The sequence below is a fragment of the Pleurodeles waltl genome, chromosome 9 (assembly GCF_031143425.1).
Source record: "Pleurodeles waltl isolate 20211129_DDA chromosome 9, aPleWal1.hap1.20221129, whole genome shotgun sequence".
In the NCBI taxonomy this organism is placed as follows: Eukaryota; Metazoa; Chordata; class Amphibia; order Caudata; family Salamandridae; genus Pleurodeles; species Pleurodeles waltl.
The window spans coordinates 1159520358-1159544408 of record NC_090448.1 but is presented as its reverse complement, the minus strand read 5'-3'; the positions used below and the strand labels follow the sequence as shown (position 1 = coordinate 1159544408).

General features: G+C 46.8%; 1 protein-coding gene across 1 annotated transcript in view; it reads right to left on the bottom strand.

Annotated features, from left to right (window-relative positions):
- The window catches only part of DPH6 (diphthamine biosynthesis 6), a 333132-nt gene that overhangs the window by 30898 nt on the left and 278183 nt on the right, over nt 1–24051 (bottom strand). Inside the window, exon 14 of the mRNA XM_069209036.1 lies at nt 1225–1660. Within this exon, the coding sequence (XP_069065137.1) occupies nt 1225–1660 (436 nt within the window). The remainder of the gene's footprint in view (nt 1–1224; nt 1661–24051) is intronic.

Below are 24051 nucleotides of genomic sequence, written 5' to 3'. Positions count from 1 at the left end.
GAAACAACAAGTGGAAATGGGCCCAGTATTACGGAGTTCGCCTGCTATTTCCCATTTCAGGGGCAACAACTCATGGGGAGACACCATTCGGAATTGTTAATTCACAACCCAGTATCTCCCTCCAGAGTTAACGAGGAACTTCGAATGAGGGCCCAAGTGCTGTTTCCCTTCCTCTTCTGGGGCTTTAGAAAGCACTAAGGACCAGATTCCTCACAGTCCCAAGGATTATGTCTTACACATAATGCGTAAATCTAAATACGGTTACAGAAAGAACACAGCCATAAACTGCACGAACTAAAGAGGCTTTTTAAGGCGTAGCCGAGGAAACGGCTGATGGTGAAACTTTGGTCACCAATAAGTTTGGTTTGCACTTCATCTTCCCCAGTAGTATTCGTGCTTCTGAAACCAATGATAAAAAATACCTGACTACAGCATGGAGCATTGTGGGTTTTTTATCCATCTGCCCGTATGTCATTCTGACTCTACGCATGGATGTAAATGTCTATTGGCATTTACATAACGCAAACTTAGATATGAAGCAACAGAGCACTGGACATTTATGTTGGGTCTTGAGAGTCATCTAGAAGATTGTGTACATCAACTGGGGATTACTCAAATATTTTTCATCCACATTACATATACCCTCTTTTATACACAGGGAGATTAAGTGATTTGACCACAATCACATGATGTTGAGTCAAGAACCGAGACTGGGATTCAAACCTGGGTGTCTGTCCTAAATGCGGCAGCTCTAGCAACTAGCCCACACCACCTCCCTTTAGGCCACACCCACTTCCTCTAGGCCACACCCACTCCCTATAGGCCACACCCACTTAGGCCACACCATCTCCCTCTAGGCCACGCCTCTACCTACTGTTAATGCTCAAAACCTTGGAGTAAACATGATGTGTCTGTGAACTCAGCCATTACACGGTGCAATGAGCAAAGTATGCAAATGTGGAATACAGGACTTTTAGTACAACACCATGGCTACCTGGTGGAAGTTCATGGCCTCATCAAGTAGCTATTGGCTCGCTAGAGGCTAACAGTGGCCAGTTAAAGTCTATGACTGAAATGCACTGGTTGTGCTGTACCTTACAGTTTTATATGAGCCTAACACTCTGAGGGAGGCTAAACTAGGCCATTAACAGAAACACCATACGAGCTGAAGACAGAGATCTTACCACGGAGTGTTTTTATGACCTTCTGCGGTGGCAGGCTTACCTGTCTGCAGTGTTTCAGCATCCACATTGCCCCTTCTGTAGAACACCCTGAAGCACAGGGGGAGGAGGCAGGTGTCCATGGAGAGTTTCTCTAGGGCTTGCTGGAGCACCGAGGGCAGCTCACGGAACACAGCCGGGAGCTCATGGGACACAGTACTGCAAGAACCCATCGAAGGGGCAGACGGCAGGCTCCATGCCACGAACACTGAAATAGATGCACAGGAGCCAGAACTTGAAACAACAGCATCGCAAACTATCTGCCAGTCCCCTGCACGCCTGGCCTGCCCGACATGCCTCCTCTGCGGTGGGTCGTCAACAACGCCAATAACATGCCACTCGATGCAGGCACCCCGCGGAAGGTGCGGGACCACCACCACTGCAAGCGGCGCTCCACAGGCTGCATGCTGCTCCTCAAGAATGGCTTCTTCTCTTTCAATCTAGAAAACACCACAAACAGTTCTGGATATCTGGAAACATTGTTTAAAAAAGTGTGTGCGCAAAAATAAACTACCAAATAATCTGCCTATTATAACATAAATTCTGTATTTTAGAAAACTCCTGTTGTTTACTGCTAAGTTTAATAACACGCTCACCACAGTAAGAAATCAAAATCCAGGGTTTTAGAGATTATATTTATAATTGTATCAGCTTGCAGGTCCCATCCCTCTACTACCGGGGACTTCTTTATGTTATTCAGAGTGTACATACAAAACCTGAAATCTCATCTAAACAATACTATATTCAAAAACAAGTATATAGGAAAATATGCATAATATCATTAAATTATAATAAAATTAATAGGATTCTGTAATCCCTGTATAAATGCACGTCTCTATCTTTATAATCTGCAACTTGTGATGCACCCAGTTGCCGATTATGAAGAAAATATATCAGAACTCAACAATAAGTTATTACAATTGAGTTCTGACTTTCCAATGCCTTCTGCCAGAGCCAACAGCCAGGTGAAAGGCAGGTCAGGTCATGAAGCACAATTAAAGCAGCCGTTTAAAGCAGCGAAACTGAAGGTCACTTTTATTTCTTCTGCTCTGTTTTAATAGGTTTCAATGACAAGTAGAGAGAATATGTTTATTTTTTGCACTCTTTAGCTAGAGAAAAGCTAGAATCTTTCTGTATGTTTCTACACATTCCAAGCTACTGCAATTGTTTTCAACTGACTTGTATTGAACTGTTTCTAATATCTGCCTGAACAAATATCTAAGAGGTTTTTGATGTGTTTAATTTAGCACTAGAGGTTTCATTCCCAGTCTTCATGTTTGCAAATATGGTTGCTCTTTCATATGAAAGAGCTATGTGCCAAGCATGTGAGAAAAGTGATGGTGTGACTGTAAGATATGGGATTAAGTACCCACTGACATACATGATAGGATTTTGCAATTCACCTCAGAGTTCCCTAACCTCATAAAGGAACTCGGTCTTTTGCCTTGTTCCTCTATATGGTTATGGAACTCTTTGATGACTTGCAGTATCCTTATAATGTACGACAGGGAGTACTTTACCCCTTATATAACTTTACTGTGCTATCTTCAAAATATTGCTGCATATTTTCAAAATATTGGTATTTGCTTTAACTGCATCTAGGATTTAAACCCCTTCATCATTTACAAATACACACATTTAAACAAAACATTTAAGCATGACTTCTATAATCATTCTGACATTAAGTAAAATCATTTTGTGAAACATTTTCTGCTTAATCTCTAAACTATTAGAGCTGAGTTTAGAAACATTTCAGAAAGATGTTTAAAATGCCTCTAATCACTGTAACAAACCTGCACAATGCTTGCAACAACAAAGCACAAATGTACACATGAGCAATTTTAAATTATTGAAGTATTTGGCAGGTAAAACTATGAAATTCAAGTTAAATACCACAGTGTAAAATCCATAATTTCACTGTTATGTTATTATTGCTACTCGAATGGGAGCTGCATTTCATGCTGGATTCAGCAGATAGATACGCCCCTTCGATTGTGAAACTAGCCCTTGTAAGATGGGGTCCGTACAGACGCCTGAGCAGTCGGAGATCACCCGTTCTTTTTTCATTTCTCCTTAAATATTACCAGGTTTCACTTTTCCCACCACAGGCTTTTGTACACCAAAACCCAGGGAGATGCAGCATGCAAAATCGCACTTGGTGCAAGCTGAAAAAGAGGCAGCTGTTATACCACTGTGCTTGTGCTTAATTTGGGTATTAAAAAAAAAAGGAAGTGTCAGGGTCCTCGTCAGGAAGGCATTGAATTTTGCACCACCCATTGCCCTCAGCACTGACAGCACCAACACAACTACTAACCATCGCACTCCTACAAGTGTGACAATACAGACAATTCCAGGGCCCCAAAGCTATAAGAATGTATGGGTGGTGGCTATTATTCATGTATATTGAATATTAAACTCTCTGTTGTTGTGCTCATTTCAAAATTAGGGAAACAGCGCCACCATGTGCCAGTGTTCAAAATTAAGTGCCTGTGCTGAGCACCGGAAATCACCAGCTCCAATTAAGTACTGCTGGATGGGTGAGTGCGGCCTCTGTGTGGTAATACTGCTTTAATGCATGGCTGAGATCTATGCTTGAGGGAAGAATGGCTGCAATACAGCCTCTCTCCGCTAGAGGGCATGGCCTCTTGGGGTGGCTGTCAACAGAGCATCGCCCCTACAGACCCAGGTTTAAGTTACTCTGACTGAGACTGTGGCACTGGCCCAAGACCTGGAACGGAGAGCCAAGGTGGAGTTCAACAAAGATGGCAGCAACGTGTTTAGGTGGGCAGCCGTAAAGCCAGTCCCTCCCTGGCAGGCCAAGTCACCTTCCAAACAAGAGTGTAAAGATTTTTCACCACAGAATCTTTGCCAAGTTTATAATTTTCTCCCTCGCAAAGGTTATGACTTTTTATGGTTTCCATTCACTTTCGAAAAAGCAAAGTTTTACCTGAGGGCAACGTTACCACACTATGGGGTAGATTTTACTTTAAAGATTCCCCCCATGCCGGAAAAGTATGTAGAATATTTTAACATTTGTAAAGTTTTTCTATGCACTGAAAAATAAATCTGTTTTCAAGAAAGTGTATCTTTTGCAGACCCATTTTCTAGGCTCCATAAAGTATCGGTAAGTGGAAAAGACAAAGACCTGCAACTACCGAAATGTTTTCCACAGACGTTCACGAAAGGATGCAAAAAAATCTTTCTATATCCCAACCTGTAGCCCCCTGTTTTTCTGGAGCAGACGCTGAATACATTGGTCTACTATGCTCTTCAGTGCTTTAAACAAGCTGGGAAGCTGCAGGCACCTTAGGATTCTTGGCACAATGAAAACCTGCCAGTCTCCCCTTCTCAGTCACACCATCTAACCCTTGACAGAAAGGGCCATGGCACAGGGTGCCTAAAGGGATATGGGGACAGGCATCATTTTTGGTGTCCAGTGCCATGGAAATCTGCTTATGAGGCATAAGCAAAACCCTCCAGCAAACAGTAGTAATGAAAATATAAAATAGCATTGGTTGGTCAATGCTCCCATTCCTGACAGAGAGGTATTAGAGACCAGGTACCAGAACCCTCAACGACAATCACTGCAGGTCACTGAGACTGCCGATGCTGCTTATGTAAAGGATGGTTGTTGCAACCACTGCTACATTTCAAAGTACCTCCGTTTCGTCATTTGTTATACTGACACGGACTATGGGCCTGATTTAGAGTATGGCAGACACAGTATTCCGGATGAGCTCTTGTTCTGCCTGACCAATTTTGAGTCAGGCAGACTGCCAGGTTTATGCTGAAAAAGTTATATTTACTCCTTTAGCATAAACCTTCCTCTGTTAGTCTGAGGAAGTATAGTAAGCCATGCCTATTTAGTGAGGGCCGTTGAATGTTTTTTTTTTTTTTTTTTTTTTTAACTGCCAGCCACTGGCAACGAATATACTGGTGGTGAGTAAAAAATTTAAAAAATTGCCCTTCATACTCCCATGGTGTTAATGGCATTAGTTTTTACTTTTCCAAAAACACACTCCCGCTGTGGGTGAAGGGGGTTCAAACAGTCCCACAGAACTCACGGTATGGCCGGTGGTGAACTCTAAATCTGGAGGGCAGAGTAAAGGCTACCCTGACTGTCCATCAACCTCTAAATTAGACCCCATGCAGCCTGTGCCTTACAGCATTACCAGTGTCACAGAATGCTGAGAAGGTGGAAGTTGTGAGCTTCACAAAGCCTACTCACAAGTTAACATTACCGCATCCTTTTAACGGGTGGTAGCTGCCATCTTCATTATGTTTTGCTCTGCTGTGGTGAAACTCTTCAAACCGCATGGGCTGGGAACCCCTCGTTTTCACCATAGTTCATCAGTTTAACTTCACTATTTATGTGAGTGCAGACAGATTATTTTCTCAAAAAATATATACCTTTGACTGGACCTCGACTGATTATTGCAGTTTTGTGCACCTGGTGCACACCTTTACACCACCTGAGAGTACACTGATACTCCATCTCACAGCTCTTAGATGACAATGAGAGTCGTTCTCATGGAAACAGAAGTTCTCCCTCGGACGCTCACCAAACTGACCAGCTTTAGAGCTGCTTCCCACCGCCCCAAAGACCTGTCGTAAGCGCCCAAGTCTCTTCCTAAACTCCAATGCCTAGAAATAGCAGGACGCTTAGTAGCATGAGTCCACACCATCAAGTGCCACCATCCAACACATGAAGGCCCTCTGCGGCAACAACCGCTGGAGGGATTGCTTTCCCATGCCTGGGAATCACTTGAGGTCACTGTTGCAACTTACAGCTCTTCCTTCCACAAGTCTGTAATCACCCTGAAGCTTTCCCTGCTTTAAGCATAGGCATCAGTTATGGGCTACCGGGGTAGCAGCCTTGACTTGCTCTATCGTACCCCTGGCTCTTCTACTGCGACCCCTTCTCGAAGAGGCATAAAGGCAAGAAGCGGAAGGGATCATGTTCAGCTGTGGATATATCTAAGTAGGTGTCAGACAAAACATCTGTCCATGAGGTCCACTCATGCCACAGAACACCTGCCCCATGTGGCCCTCTGCTGCGAAGAACACCTGCCCCATGTGGTTCTCTACTGTTAAACAGCACTTGCTCCATGCAGGTCTCTACTGTGAAAGAACACCTGCTCCATGCGGTTCTCTACTGTGAAGAACACCTGCTCCATGCGGTTCTCTACTGTGAATAACACATGCTCCATGCGGTTCCCTACTGTGAAGAACACATGCTCCATGCGGTTCTCTACTGTGAAGAACACCTGCTCCATGCGGTTCCCTACTGTGAAGAACACCTGCTCCATGCGGTTCTCTACTGTGAAGAACACCTGCCCCATGCTGTTCCCTACTGTGAAGAACACATGCTCCATGCGGTTCCCTACTGTGAAGAACACATGCTCCATGCGGTTCCCTACTGTGAAGAACACTTGCTCCATGCGGGTCTCTACTGTGAAGAACACCTGCTCCATGCGGTTCTCTACTGTGAAGAACACATGCTCCATGCGGTTCTCTACTGTGAATAACACATGCTCCATGCGGTTCCCTACTGTGAAGAACACCTGCTCCATGCGGTTCTCTACTGTGAAGAACACAACACCTGCTCCATGCGGTTCTCTACTGTGAATAACACATGCTCCATGCGGTTCCATACTGTGAAGAACACATGCTCCATGCGGTTCTCTACTGTGAAGAACACCTGCTCCATGCGGTTCTCTACTGTGAAGAACACATGCTCCATGCGGTTCCCTACTGTGAAGAACACATGCCCCAAGCGGTTCCCTACTGTTAAGAACACATGCTCCATGCGGTTCCCTACTGTGAAGAACACCTGCCCCATGCGGTTCCCTACTGTGAAGAACACCTGCTCCATGCGGTTCCCTACTGTGAAGAACACATGCTCCATGTGGTTCCCTACTGTGAAGAACACATGCTCCATGCGGTTCCCTACTGTGAAGAACACTTGCTCCATGCAGGTCTCTACTGTGAAGAACACCTGCTCCATGCGGTTCTCTACTGTGAAGAACACCTGCCCCATGCTGTTCCCTACTGTGAAGAACACATGCTCCATGCGGTTCCCTACTGTGAAGAACACATGCTCCATGCGGTTCCCTACTGTGAAGAACACATGCTGCTCCATGCGGTTCCCTACTGTGAAGAACACCTGCCCCATGCAGTTCTCTACTGTGAAGAACGCCTGCCCCATGCGGTTCCCTACTGTGAAGAACACCTGCTCCATGCGGTTCCCTACTGTGAAGAACACCTGCCCCATGCTGTTCCCTACTGTGAAGAACACGTGCTCCATGCGGTTCCCTACTGTGAAGAACACATGCTCCATGCAGGTCTCTACTGTGAAGAACACCTGCTCCATGCGGTTCTCTACTGTGAAGAACACCTGCCCCATGCTGTTCCCTACTGTGAAGAACACATGCTCCATGCAGGTCTCTACTGTGAAGAACACCTGCTCCATGCGGTTCTCTACTGTGAAGTACACCTGCCCCATGCTGTTCCCTACTGTGAAGAACACATGCTCCATGCGGTTCCCTACTGTGAAGAACACATGCTCCATGCGGTTCTCTACTGTGAAGAACACCTGCCCCATGCGGTTCTCTACTGTGAAGAACACATGCTCCATGCGGTTCTCTACTGTGAAGAACACATGCTCCATGCGGTTCTCTACTGTGAAGAACACCTGCTCCATGCGGTCCCTACTGTGAAGAACACCTGCCCCATGCGGTTCCCTACTGTGAAGAACACATGCTCCATGCGGTTCTCTACTGTGAAGAACACCTGCTCCATGCGGTTCCCTACTGTGAAGAACACCTGCTCCATGCGGTTCTCTACTGTGAAGAACACCTGCCCCATGCTGTTCCCTACTGTGAAGAACACATGCTCCATGCGGTTCCCTACTGTGAAGAACACATGCTCCATGCGGTTCCCTACTGTGAAGAAAACTTGCTCCATGCGGGTCTCTACTGTGAAGAACACCTGCTCCATGCGGTTCTCTACTGTGAAGAACACATGCTCCATGCGGTTCTCTACTGTGAATAACACATGCTCCATGCGGTTCCCTACTGTGAAGAACACCTGCTCCATGCGGTTCTCTACTGTGAAGAACACAACACCTGCTCCATGCGGTTCTCTACTGTGAATAACACATGCTCCATGCGGTTCCCTACTGTGAAGAACACATGCTCCATGCGGTTCTCTACTGTGAAGAACACCTGCTCCATGCGGTTCTCTACTGTGAAGAACACATGCTCCATGCGGTTCCCTACTGTGAAGAACACATGCCCCAAGCGGTTCCCTACTGTGAAGAACACATGCTCCATGCGGTTCCCTACTGTGAAGAACACCTGCCCCATGCGGTTCCCTACTGTGAAGAACACCTGCTCCATGCGGTTCCCTACTGTGAAGAACACCTGTCCCATGCGGTTCCCTACTGTGAAGAACACATGCTCCATGCGGTTCCCTACTGTGAAGAACACCTGCTCCATGCGGTTCCCTACTGTGAAGAACACCTGCTCCATGCGGTTCTCTACTGTGAAGAACACCTGCTCCATGCGGTTCTCTACTGTGAAGAACACCTGCTCCATGCGGTTCCCTACAGTGAAGAACACCTGCTCCATGCGGTTCTCTACTGTGAAGAACACCTGCCCCATGCGGTTCCCTACTGTGAAGAACACATGCTCCATGCGGTTCCCTACTGTGAAGAACACCTGCTCCATGCGGTTCCCTACAGTGAAGAACACATGCTCCATGCGGTTCCCTACTGTGAAGAACACATGCCCCATGCGGTTCCCTACTGTGAAGAACACATGCTCCATGCGGTTCCCTACTGTGAAGAACACCTGCTCCATGCGGTTCTCTACTGTGAAGAACACCTGCCCCATGCTGTTCCCTACTGTGAAGAACACATGCTCCATGTGGTTCCCTACTGTGAAGAACACATGCTCCATGCGGTTCCCTACTGTGAAGAACACTTGCTCCATGCAGGTCTCTACTGTGAAGAACACCTGCTCCATGCGGTTCTCTACTGTGAAGAACACCTGCCCCATGCTGTTCCCTACTGTGAAGAACACATGCTCCATGCGGTTCCCTACTGTGAAGAACACATGCTCCATGCGGTTCCCTACTGTGAAGAACACATGCTGCTCCATGCGGTTCCCTACTGTGAAGAACACCTGCCCCATGCAGTTCTCTACTGTGAAGAACGCCTGCCCCATGCGGTTCCCTACTGTGAAGAACACCTGCTCCATGCGGTTCCCTACTGTGAAGAACACCTGCCCCATGCTGTTCCCTACTGTGAAGAACACGTGCTCCATGCGGTTCCCTACTGTGAAGAACACGTGCTCCATGCAGGTCTCTACTGTGAAGAACACCTGCTCCATGCGGTTCTCTACTGTGAAGAACACCTGCCCCATGCTGTTCCCTACTGTGAAGAACACATGCTCCATGCAGGTCTCTACTGTGAAGAACACCTGCTCCATGCGGTTCTCTACTGTGAAGTACACCTGCCCCATGCTGTTCCCTACTGTGAAGAACACATGCTCCATGCGGTTCCCTACTGTGAAGAACACATGCTCCATGCGGTTCTCTACTGTGAAGAACACCTGCCCCATGCGGTTCTCTACTGTGAAGAACACATGCTCCATGCGGTTCTCTACTGTGAAGAACACATGCTCCATGCGGTTCTCTACTGTGAAGAACACCTGCTCCATGCGGTCCCTACTGTGAAGAACACCTGCCCCATGCGGTTCCCTACTGTGAAGAACACATGCTCCATGCGGTTCCCTACTGTGAAGTACACCTTCCCCTTGGGGATCTTTATTGTGAAGAACACCTGCCCACTGGGGTTTTCTACTATGATAGAACACCTGCTCCATGTGGTTCACTACTGCGTTCAGTTTGGGATATATGTAAGTTAGTGTCAGATAGAACCCCTGCCCCATGCAGTCCTCTGGTACAAAAGAACACCTGCCCCACGAGGTTCTCACTATGATAGAACACTGCGGTTTTCTACTGCGTCCAAGTCCGGGTAGATCTAAGTTAGTCTCAGGGAGATCGCCAACATCACGTGGTTCTATACTGTGACAGAACACCTGCCCTACCTGAACCCGCGCATGTGTAGCGCAATTGATTTTGGTGACAAGATGTTAAGGACCTACGTGAAAACGCAGCAAGACTCAGGATCATAATGGGACAGAAAATAGACCCAGGCACTAAAATGAAAGTAGCCCTGTTACTCAACAAGAAAGCTAAAAAAGTGGGAAATTGGGGCAGGTTTGAACTTGTAAAGACATGCTGTGTAAATATTTTGAGCTGTATGGAAGGTTGAACTGATTTAACCTTCCTGCAGGCAATGTTTTGTTTTTAATATGAGGGAAATCAAAGGTAAAAACCAACCCAGAAAAAACATAAAACAGGCCCACTACAGCCAAAACACCAGCACACTCACTGACCTGTCAGATCAGCCAATCGGGTACTGCCCTAGAGGCCAGTCCGACCCGGGAACGACTCTGGTAGCAGTTGGCAGCCCTTTCCGCCAGGGAAGGAGACCTGCTGTGAGAAGCGAGATGGCCCTTAGACGGTGGAGGACTAGTTTGGAGTCGCCCACTTTCAAATCCACCGACAACTGGTGTCCGCTCCAGCTGCTAGGCAGGAGGAGCACCGCGAGGAGCGGGGAAAGGTCTGGCCGGGTACAGGACCCAGCCGAAGGGAGCTGAAAACTGGGCTGATATGTTCAAGTGTATAGCGCTGAGCGTAAGAACAACGCAATGGAGACAATGTTAGAAGGGCAGCAGTGCTTTAAATGGACCGGTACTCTCCGGTACTGAGTACCGGCACTTTTTTATTTTGAGAGCGAGAGTACCGGCATATCTCAAGAAAAACATAATACTTTTAATTGGAGAGTACCGGCACTTTTCGGAAACAAGCAGGTACTCTGGCACAGAGTACCTGCACTTTAATTTTTCCATTTCAAGCACTGAAGGGCAGTATTGAGAGACAGTCCTATAGAGACAAGTCTATGCAATGAGTAAAAAGAGGCAAGAAATCTCCTGTAAGCATGGCTGTGAAATGACCCATGGAGTTTCAGGCAGTAATACATTCAACGGTGAAAGTGCCACAAAGCGAAGCGCTTGTAAGTGCAGAGTATAATTTCTCCTTCGGGTAGCCATGGCACAGGATAGGGCATACCTCTAGAAGGTCCTGTGTGCCCATTTGGTTTTAGTGTGCTGCTACAGTTGCACATCACTCCGTCTGAATTTAAGTAATGTGTGTGGTGGACTCATCCGGCACTCACAAGCCACTTACTGCTCTGTGGAGAAACACAAGTATTGCTAAGGGGGGGGGGGAGGGTGACAAGTACCGTGGTGAACACAAGAGGGCTGACCAACTTTGAGGAGAACTGCACATGGTTTCAAAAAGTTCCGCTTGATGGCACCCTGCACAATTTATGGCACAGAGTGACCACAGGAAATAGCGTGGCTCATGCTACCCAATGGTCAAGGTGATGGTCCAAGGCCATCTGACAATGTGAAGGTGGGGTTTTCTGTCCGGCTCGAGTTAGTCAGGGCTGGAAGAAGAGGGTGTAGTGCTTGAGCTTAGCAACACAACTCACTCCTGAGACAGTCCAGACCTGGGCGCTTAAGAGGAGGCACTGGATATATAGACATAGACATCTTGCAGGAGGGTAGTAAGCTGATGTTTGATTGAGCCAGGTCTAGAGATGCTGAAGAAAGATTATGCAAAACCTGATGGTTCGTTTATAAAGAGAAGAAGGACTATGACAAGGACACTGGAGATAGAAATGAGACTGTGTTGTTCAAGGATACATTGTGTCCTGATGTCATGGGAAGTGGAAACATCGTCCACCTGGTATTTGTCCCAAAGCCATGTTAAAATATGACATTCAGTTAATTATTCAGCTGTGTTATTTTTTATTTGTGAAGTTCATATTACATGTTTCTATTGAGAAATGGGCCTTGTTTCCCACTAATTAGGTTGGGGAACAGTTTTGCAGTTAACTCTTGTGTACTGACTTGTGCCATATATACATTATTGGCAATGCACGTGTTGAGTCAGTAAGTCTCTGTTTAAGTTGACTTCTGTTTCTTGGGAATTGCAGCTTGTGTCAATGGTTGTTATGAGCCGAATGATTAGTACTGCAGGAAGAGATGAGAAGTTTAAATTATTCACCGGTGGGTTATTTTGGGTGTACAGCGTGAGCATGTATATTCAACTCCATTTGTTTGGTATGATGGTGTCGAGTTAGCAGTGTGGGGACTAAGGTTTAGTAACGATCTAAGCCTTGCTGTGTAGATATGTACTGCTTGTGCTCAAATGCAGTACAATTGTTAGTGTGTACATGCATTGTGGGGAAAGAGGCAGTAAGCACCCCCTGACATATGCATGAGTACTACCCGCTTGTGAAATGCTGCAAGGAGTGTGTGAAAACTCAGCTTTTTTCCACTCCCCCGTCTTCGACTGGACAAGACGTGACATCGCTGCTGACACTGACCCGTGGAGAAAGCACAACCCCCTGTTTCCCGTAGACGTACTCCAAGGTAGGGACACCGCCTTGCCGGTGTACTTTGGGTGGGCACTGCACAGGAGTGAGGACCACTGGAGACATATACATGTCACAGTAATTATTTTCATTACTGTGCCATGCATATGTCGGGGACACGAGTGGGACAGACACGGATGGGAACACACTGGTACAAAACACATATCACACACATGCACAGCTGTGATTACAGCACCAGTATTCATTGCCAAGTGAATGCTGACACAACAGTGATGATACAATGTCGGTACAGTCACACCCGCCAAATATGTCCATGTGTACACACTGCCAGGGGAACTGTACCTGTCATGTTGTGCTGCGAGTTGTGTGTGTGAGTGAGTACGTGTATGTGTGTATTCGATGTGACTGGTTGGTGAGGTAGCGGGTGTGAGTGTGTTTGTGTAGCTGAGTGTGTAGTTGTGCTGTTTGTTGTGGTTGTGTCGTGTGTGTGCAGTGTCAATGGTATGTGTATGTTGTGTCATCGATGTATGTCAATGTGTGTTTTCGGCATGTATGGGCTGTGGTGTGTCGGAATGGCAATGGGTAATTTTGTGCCTGTGTTGTGTATTGTAGAGTGCAGGGGTACACCTATGGCTAAGGTAGAGTGTGTGTGTGTGTGTCACTTCTCTTCCATAGCCCCTGCCATTTTACAAAGTCCATAGAGTCCCGCCGCCATCAGCGAACCACCGGCATTCAGACCACCGGCAGAACGGTAACATCTAAATATGGAGGGGTGGAAAACCGTTGCTGTGACAGTATTTTCAGGTCCGTACCCAACGCAGCTTGGTGGTGCGAATGCCAACAACTAAATCAGGTCCTGAGTGGTTACATCAGCCGGGCACTTGGTCATGATGGTTTGGCCAGCTAGCCTGAGGCGGTGTGGGGTGTACTGGAGTGCGGGGCTGCACCGTTGTACTCTTGTGTTGCTTAGGAATGATGGAGAAGGTGTTAGAGTTTATTGTGCTTTGTAGTTTACTAAAGTGAGGTGAATGTCTGGTGATATTGTGTATAAGAGTAGATGCGATTACAGGTTTTGTGTTGGAGTCTGGTTAAGAGAATTTTCAGTTGTGGTGATGCATGGTTAAGCTTTCCATTCATGTTTTGTTCTGTGATTTTAATGTGAAGAATTGAGGATGCAGAGGAAATCCTTTGTCAAAGAAAGCTGGTGGCTTCCGTGCCCTGACTGCCGTGTGACCGGGTAGCCTTAACATAAATGTTGTATGGCGTCATTGCAAGTGTGCAGACATGTGGTGGCAGAGCTTCAAGTCAGAGGAGCTTGCAAGACCATGCACTGTTGGGCAATGGTAGTCACAACCTAGCTGTTGTGTTGTTTGTTTGTTTCATATGAGATGTGGGGAGCCTCATGTCTTGATGCGTTGCAGAGTTACTGTAACAGCTATTTGTTGATTTCTGTGTCAGTGTGGGTAGGTTTTGGAGAGTTTAACAGCTTGTTATTGGGTGATTATGTAAGCTAGACATGCTGGAGATAGAGTGATTGTGAATGACTGTTGTTGTACATGCTGGAGACAGAGTGATTGTAAATGACTGTTGTTGTACTTTTTTGTTGTTTGAAAGAAAGGGAAGTTTGCAGTACCTGGTGTTTCCCAATTACTAACTAACATGGGGAACAAAAAGTACAAATATGTCTGCCTGTTCTGTAACTACCTGAAGCACAAATGAGTCTGGAACCATCCCACAAAGGGTGACATTAAAGGAGCTGGCAACTATGTGTTGTTTTCCATGCCCCAGCAGGCAGACCAATTCGTCTCACTGGCTTTTTGCAATAGGGTACATCAGCTTTGAAAGCAGTAAGGGGTCGAGCATTACCAGGTCCCACAACAGCGTCAATTATGAGGATAGCATGAAGTTGCTCCAGGGCTTGCGGAGGCTATAACAAGGCATGGAAATGACACCCTCTTTGTGCTTATATGGAGAAACCCATCCAACATCACATATTCTAAGTCACAAGTGGTTTATGTATTATTGTAACTGTCTGCTCGCTTCTTTATATAAAGTGGCTTGTGGACTTGGATATACATTAAAGAAAACACATTTTTTAATTATAATCTTAAAACGCTCTGTAAATGTGAAGGAATTTTAAATTGGAGGCTAAAAATTACGTTGGTATTGTTTTCTTGATGCGTGGACGGACAGAATCTAGTATGGATGACTGGTGCCCCAGTTAAAGCTCCGGTACGCAGCAAAAAGAAAGACAGAATCCATTAGGAGTGAAAAAGAGAAAGTGATATGCAAGAGTCTAGCATATTACTTCCAAGTTTGGAAATATATCTGCATTTTGAAAATCTCCAACATTCTCATTAAAATTTCAATTTGCGCAATTTTTTTGCAACTTAAAATATTTCCTAATTTATGTATTTATGGTATTTACCATACTTGTTCTCTATGCTTGTGTATTGTTTTGTGGTTCAAATCATGCAAATTGCTTAGGTGGGGGGGGGGTCCCACAAGCTTCCAGTAGGGATTCATTGCAGTGTTTGCAGAAGTCAAAAGGTTAGTAAGTGCTTGCCTGCAGCTCCAGGATGTAAGTGACGTCACTCTTGCCTCCTGCGGGTCACTGAAGTCCTCAGCAAATCCTCTGATGGCTTTGTGTTGATCCATTTTGTGCAGGAGCAAGATTTTACTGGACTGTGTGGTCTGGATGAAGCCGAAGCCTCATTAGAAAACTGAAATGTTGGGAGCTCCATCAGAGAAAATAGACAAGTTCTGGCCTTCTAATGGCTGGTTAAAGCCCGGAGCTCCAACATGCCAATGTTTGTCCCACAGCAATAGATGTGAACAAAGGCCTCACGGACCCCGTAAGGTCTTTGTTTTATTTTTTAAAACATTCTGCCTTCTAGTGGGGGAATGTTCCATTAGCCTTATAGCCTCCATAGCTGGGTTATATCGGCCATTAGAGGCCCACTCCCTTGTCAAAGGGCCCTCGACTTCGCCCTTTAATGCTGCAGCGGGCCTTTAATGGCCGGTATAGCCCGCTATGGCAGGCTATAAGGCTATAAAAGACAACACCGGAGGCTAAGTAATGCCTGGTAGATTGCATTGATTCAGGGAGGCAGTCAGCTCGAGGCATCTCATCACTCACTGGCCTGGTACTCCTATTAATTAACTTATCCTGAAACACTCTCAGTGACACTTAAACTAGGCCATGCTGTCAGCTCGGCTAACCTAGTAAGCAGACTGCCCTGAGGTTAAAGGTTCTTGTCCAGAGTGCTTTCATGCATGCCAACATTTTGGAATATTAAAGTGGAAGATTCTGAAAATAAATCAGGTGAATATATTTTCCCCCTTGACTTCTATTGAACAAAAGCCAACTTGAGGTGGGAGACAGCTAAAATAAAACAATTTTTGGCTGAACAAATAGGGAGTCTCTTGTCTGAATTATGTCTGTTGGCATAGATGCTAAGCTGATGATTTTATAATTGTTATACACCAGCATGCTGTCATGGTATGATAGGTGTGACGTCATTTTTCAGGCCTGCATGCTCGGCTATGTTACATATTACTGACCCTATTTAGGTTGAAGCCTACTAGACAGCACAGCTGTCTGGTTTGCTAACGACATCTTGGGGACATTCAGAAAGCCTCCCTGAGAATGCATTCTGTCCACAGCTTACCACTTTGTGGATTGTAACTCATGCTTGCTTTCTATTTGCTGGCTGTATTTGTTTTAGGCTTTCCAGCTTGGGTTTGTCCATTCCGTTGCCAAACCCCTATTTACTGTATTCTTCTACCAGTTCTGAATTTCTGCAAAGAGGCCTTTAAATCTTGTTCTTATCTTGTCACATTTGCTGTGCATTCAAAGGCAGATGTTAAATGTCAGGCTCTGTCTTCTAGGGACCCTGGTGTTTACTTTTCTTTCTCTGACTTCAAAGTGAGAGGATTTTTGTGACACTCATGCTGAATACTGGGGGTGTGGTTGAGGGAAGCTCTACAATGTTTTTGTTTTGTTTCTAGCACACGACAAAATTTAAATGTATGTAAATGAGCTGTGCAGACATTTCAGAATATATCAATTAGAAGATCACAAATGAAGCACCTTTTTTGATAATTCTGTAGTGTGGTGGAAACAAATATTTTAATACAATCAAAACAAATAAATATGATAACATTTCCAAGCATTATCGATGTGCACTGTATACTTTTATCAGTAAAACCGTATGTCTGTGCAAATGTAGTGGTCATTTCAATGAAGATGCATTGTGTTGTCTGTAATGTCAGTACACCACACCATGATTACTAGACTTTAGCCCACCCATTCTGCTCTGCACTCTATGCCACTGCACTCTACACCACTCTACTCCACACCATTCTATCCTACGCCGCAGCACTCTATGCCACTGCACTCAATGCCAATGCACTCTACACCACTTTACTCAAAACCAATACATTCTACGCCAATCTCCTCTGTACCACTGTGCTGTACGCCACTATACTCTACTCTTCAACACTCTACGCCATTACACTTTAAGTCACTTTACTCTGCACCACTCTACACCACTGCACTCTACACCACTCTACTCTGCACTCTCCACCACTGAACATTATGCCAATCTACTCTGCACCACTCTGCTCTGTGTCACTGCACTCTACTCTGCACCACTTTATTGAATTCTGACCCAATGCACCCTACGCCAGTCTAATCTACTGTGCAACACTATACGCTATGACTCTGCACTCTATGACACTTCTAGCTAGGGCGCTCTACTCTATTCTGCACCACTCTACTCGATGTCAGTGCACTCTACTATTCAAAACTGCACTCTACACCACTCTACTCTGAACCACTGCACTCTAAGCCAATGAACTCAACACCACTTTACTCAAAACCAATGCACCCAACGCCACTGCACTCTATGTCAACTACTCTGCACCTCTCACTCTCCATACCTGTAGGAGGCTGGCCTGGCTTGTAGTGGGTACCAAGGGGTACTTACACTCTGTACCAGGTCCAGTTATCCCTTATTAGTGTAGAAGAGGTGTTTCTAGCAGCTAAGGCTGATAGAAGGTAGCTATAGCAGAGCAGCTTAGGCTGAACTAGGAGACATGCAAAGCTCCTACTGGTGTCATATACACAATATCATAAGAAAACACAATACACAGATATACTAAAAATAAAGGTACTTTATTTTTATGACAATATGCCAAAAGTATCTCAGTGAGTACCCTCAGTATGAGGATGCCAAATATACACAAGATATATGTACACAATACCAAAAATATGCAGTAATAGCAAAAGGAAGTAATGCAAGCAATGTAAAGTTACAGTAGATTGCAATAATGGACCCCAAACCTATGTGAGCTTGTAGAGGGTCGCTGGGACTGTAAGAAAACAGTGAGGGTTAGAAAAATAGCCCACCCCAAGACCCTGAAAAGTAGGTGTAAAGTGCACCAATAACCCCCAGAGAGCACAGAAGTCGTGATAGGGGGTTTCTGCAAGGAAGACCAACACCAGCAAAGCAACAACAGTGGATTTCCGGACCTGAGTACCTGTGAAACAAGGGGACCAAGTCCAAGAGTCGCGACAAAGTCGAGAGTGGGCAGATCCCCAGGAAATGCCAGCTGAGGGTGCAAAGAAGCTGCCACCGGATGGAAGAAGCTTTGGTTTCTGCAAGAACGAAGAGGACTAGGAACTTCCCCTTTGGAGGATGGATGTCCCACGTCGTGAAGAAGCTTGCAGAGGTGTTCCCACGCAGAAAGACCGCAAACAAGCCTTGCTAGCTGCAAGAGTCGCGGTAATGGTTTTTGGATGCTGCTGTGGCCCAGGAGGGACCAGGATGTCGCCACTTGGATGAGGAGACAGAGGGGGCGACCAGCAAGTCAGGGAGCCCTCACAGAAGCAGGCAGCACCCACAGAAGTACCGGAACAGGAGTCCTCCCGAAGTCACAAAAGGGAGTCCCACAACGCCGGAGGACAACTCAGAAGGTTGTGCACTGCAGGTTAGAGTGTCGGGGGACCCAGGCTTGGCTGTGCACGAAGGAGATCCTGGAAGAGTGCACAGGAGCCGGAGCAGCCGCAAATCACGCGGTACCCAGCAATGCAGTCTAGCGTGGGGAGGCAAGGACTTACCTCCACCAAACTTGGACTGAAGAGTCACTGGACTGTGGGAGTCACTTGGACAGAGTTGCTGAGTTCCAGGGACCACGCTCGTCGTGCTGAGAGGGGACCCAGAGGACCGGTGATGCAGTCTTTTGTTGCCTGCGGTTGCAGGGGGAAGATTCTGTCGACCCACAGGAGATTTCTTCAGAGCTCCTGGTGCAAGAAGGAGGCAGGCTACCCCCAGAGCATGCACCACCAGGAAACAGTCGAGAAGGCGGCAGGATGAGCGATACAAGGTTGCAGTAGTCGTCGTTGCTAATTTGTTGCGGTTTTGCAGGCGTCCTGAGCAGTCAGCGGTCGATCCTTTGGCAGAAGGTGAAGAGGGAGATGCAGAGGAACTCTGATGAGCTCTTGCATTCGGTATCTGAAGAATTCCCCAAAGCAGAGACCCTAAATAGCCAGAAAAGGAGGTTTGGCTACCTAGGAAGGAGGATAGGCTAGTAACACAGGTAAGAGCCTATCAGAAGGAGTCTCTGACGTCACCTGCTGGCCCTGGCCACTCAGAGCAGTCCAGTGTGCCAGCACACCTCTGAATCCAAGATGGCAGAGGTCTGGGGCATGTTGGAGGAGCTCTGGGCACCTCCCCTGGGAGGTGCAGGTCAGGGGAGTGGTCACTCCCCTTTCCTTTGTCCAGTTTCGCGCCAGAGCAGGGCTGGGGGATCCCTGAACCGGTGTAGACTGGCTTATGCAGAGATGGGCACCATCTGTGCCCATCAAAGCATTTCCAGAGGCTGGGGGAGGCTACTCCTCCCCAGCCCTGACACCTTTTTCCAAAGGGAGAGGGTGTAACACCCTCTCTCTGAGGAAGTCCTTTGTTCTGCCTTCCTGGGCCAGGCCTGGCTGGACCCCAGGAGGGCAGAAACCTGTCTGAGGGGTTGGCAGCAGCAGCAGCTGCAGTGAAACCCCAGGAAAGGCAGTTTGGCAGTACCCGGGTCTGTGCTAGAGACTCTGGGGATCATGGAATTGTCTCCCCAATGCCAGAATGGCACTGGGGTGACAATTCCATGATCTTAGACATGTTACATGGCCATGTTCGGAGTTCCCATTAGTGCACGTGTGAAATGGTGTCCCCGCACTCACAAAGTCCGGGGAATTTGCCCTGAACGATGTGGGGGCACATTGACTAGTGCCAGGGTGCCCACACACTAAGTAACTTAGCACCCAACCTTCACCAGGTGAAGGTTAGACATATAGGTGACTTATAAGTTACTTAAGTGCAGTGGTAAATGGCTGTGAAATAACGTGGACGTTATTTCACTCAGGCTGCAGTGGCAGGCCTGTGTAAGAATTGTCAGAGCTCCCTATGGGTGGCAAAAGAAATGCTGCAGCCCATAGGGATCTCCTGGAACCCCAATACCCTGGGTACCTCAGTACCATATACTAGGGAATTATAAGGGTGTTCTAGTATGCCAATGTGAATTGGTGAAATTGGTCACTAGCCTGTTAGTGACAATTTAGAAAGCAGAGAGAGCATAACCACTGAGGTTCTGGTTAGCAGGGCCTCAGTGAGACAGTTAGTCATCACACAGGGAACACATACAGGGCACACTTATGAGCACTGGGGCCCTGGCTGGCAGGGTCCCAGTGACACATAAAACTAAAACAACATATATACAGTGAAATATGGGGGTAACATGCCAGGCAAGATGGTACTTTCCTACAATAACACTCTACTCTGCGACACTCTATGCCACAGCATGCTACGCCAATGCACGCTGTGCCACTGCATGCTGTGCCACTCTCCACCACTGAAAACTATGTCACTGCACTCTAAATAACTCCATTCTACTCAGCACCACTGTACTCTAGGCCACTCTATTCTGCGCCACTGCACTCTATGGCATTCTACCATATAAGACTGTACCACTCTACCCTGCACCACTCTACTTTATGCCACTGCACTCTATTCTGCACCACTCAACTCTACGCCACTCTACTGCACTCTACACCAAAGCACTCTATGCTACTATACTCTGCATCACTCCACACCACTCTAATCTATTCTGCACCAATGCACTCTACGCAACTGCACTCTACACCATGCTACTGCACTCTACTCTACCCTGCACCACCCTATTCAACTCTGAAACAATGTACTCTACGCCACTGTACTCTGCATCACTCCAAACCACTCTAATCTATTCTGCACCAATGCACTCCTCTCCACTGCATTCTACACCATGCTACTCTACGCCACTCTACTCTACACCTCTGCACTCTATCCTGCACCACTCTAACCTATTCTGCACCAATGCACTCCACTCCACTGCACTCTACACCATGCTAACCTACGCTACTGCACTGTACGCCCCTCTACTCTACACCTCTGCACTCTATACTGCACCACCCTGCTCTACTCCGAAACAATGTACTCTACGTCACTGCACTCTATGCCACTGTAATCCACTATCCACCACTCTACGCAACTACACTCTACTCTACGTCAAAGTACTATGTGGCAATGCACTCTACACCACTCCCCTCTGACACTCTACTCCATAGAACTCTACTTCACTCTATGCCACACTGCAACACTACTCAATTCTATGATGTTCTGCGCAACTCCATTCATGCCACTTTACTCCACTCCATTCTACGCCACATTACTCCACTCTGACACACTGCCACTTCACTCTACGCCAGTTGACTCTACGAGACACTGCTCCACTCTATGCAATTCTTCTCTCCTTTACTACTCCACTCTATGCCACTCCATTCTACAACACTCTACTCCACTCTATGCAACACCACCTGCACCACTGCACTCTGCCCTACACCATTCAACACTCTTGTCATTCCACTCTACTCCACTCTACTCAACATTATGCAACCCCCCAAGCCACTACACTCTGCTGTACACCACTCAACACTCGTCATTCCACTCTACGACACTCTACTCCACTCTATGCCATTCCACTCTACAACACTCTACTCCCTCTGCAACACTCTACACCACTCCAGGGCCACTCCATTTTACTCCACTCCACTCCACGCCATTCCATAACACTCCACTCTACGACACTGCACTCCACGCCCCTCTCCTTTACCCCTCTAACTTTAGCCATGTTAAACAGCAGACACGCTGGTGCACATCATGCCTAAAACATATTGGTAAAACCAATATCTCTTGCACTGGCGAGACCTATTGGCTTTGCCAATGCTTGTTTTGTCTAGCAGCCTTTTGTGCATCCGCGGCGGATCACGGTGAAGAGGCTTTATGGACTCTGTGGCGAGTGAAAACAGAGAGGAGATAACACAGCCCGGAGGCTTCAGGCTCTTAAATGGCCATCGGCCCCATCGGCCCCGTGCGGGGCTCTAATGGCTGTTTACGCCCCCCCCATTCTATGCTGCCTCCTCGGCGCTGCTAATGCACCTGATCGCTTGACCCGCAGAAGTAATAAGCCGGCGAAAACAGTAATCTTCCGCGGAGTCGATAAGACCATAACACTGGCCCCCGGGCTTTCAGTGCGCCAGCCCCAATTTACCACCACTCACCGGCGCCTCTCCAAAGGGCCGTAATTACAGGTTAACGCCTCTTCGTTTCAAAATACACTCACAAACTTATTGACAAGTGACCCCATCACACCAGACACAAAGAAAACACGGCCCCGCGACCCCGCCACCTGTTTACACGAGGGACACACTTACTTGGAAATAAAAACCTCTTTCGAATGGACTCTGATTCCAGGGCACGCACGTGGCAATTGCCTGCGCATCTCCTTTCAATACGGAGCACAAGAAAAAAAAAAAGATAATTTGGCTCAAAATTGCAGTCACCTCTGTCACAATGAAACCTGAAGAGGGGCGGGGGCGATGTTTGCACACAGCGGCTCATTAGGTAAGGACGGGGTAGCAATCCAAGCGCCTTCGAATAAATGGTACATTAACAGTTCTCAGGAGGCCTGTGGACATAGCGGACAAACTTTGGACTTCTAAAAAACAGGCAAATACATATTTGCACGGACGCAACACGGATTTGACTCCAGTCCAGATGTTTGCACCATGATGGGTTGTAAAACCATGTGTAATGTAACATTTACTGCTTAGTAATTACTATAAATTAAATGAGAGGTAGAGATAATAAAGGAAAAAACAACCCAAAAACTCATTTTGGACTATTTTTACTATTTCAATGTCAAAAACAGGACAAACTGATCTTGCTTTGAAAAACAGATCTGTGTTTTACATATGGGGAGTTAAATAAATGTATAGAATTCACTTTTTATTGCTCACTGCTCTGGCACAAATGTCATGTGCATCATTCCACATTATACAAAACAAAAAAGGTGCCAATGGATGTGTCTTAGGGCCTGATGTAGAGTTTTGTGGGCAGGTACTCCGCCACAAACGTGAGGATATCATGTCCGACCTATTACATGTGCATTAGAACATAATGTACGTTTGTGACGCGGTCCCTATCCGCTAAACAATAAATTAGGCCCTTAGTTTTTGCGCTCTGCGTCAACACTAACAGCCCGACTCACAAAGGCGTTTTCAATAGTAAAAGTACTTTTTCTGATGAAAAATATCAGGCCTTACAACTCCTAGGATTCACAAACTGTCACCTAGAAGTCATACATTCATGTACTCGCTTGTGGTATTACTCTTAATTAGACTAATAGAACATATGTGCAAATGCCTTGCAGTGGGACAGGAGCAGTGCTTAATTTGAGCCAGTGGTTTCCTGTGCTCAGCACCGGCACTTAATTGCCAACACCAGCACTTCACAGCTGCCACATGGTGGCGCTGTTTTTGCAATTTAATGATGAGCAGATCAACAGTTGTTTACTAATGCAATATACAACTGATACCTGCCACCCAAGCCATTCCTATCAATCAATCACAGAATTTGTAAAGCGCACTACTCAGCTGTGAGAGTCTCAAGGTGCTGAGGTGGCAGGGGGGGGAGGGCTCCTGAAGGTAAGTAGGTCCTTAGTCTGACACAGGTGGGTGGGTAGAGTGTTCCACGTCTTGGCGGCGAGGTGGGAGAAAGATCTGCCACGGCGGTCGTTCTGTGGATGCGTGGGACGGTGGCGAGGCCAAGGTCGGCGAAGCGAAGCTGTCGGGTCGGGGTGTAGAAGGAGAGCCGCCTGTTGAGGTATTCTGGTCCGGTGTTGTGCAGTGCCTTGTGAGCGTGGGTGAGG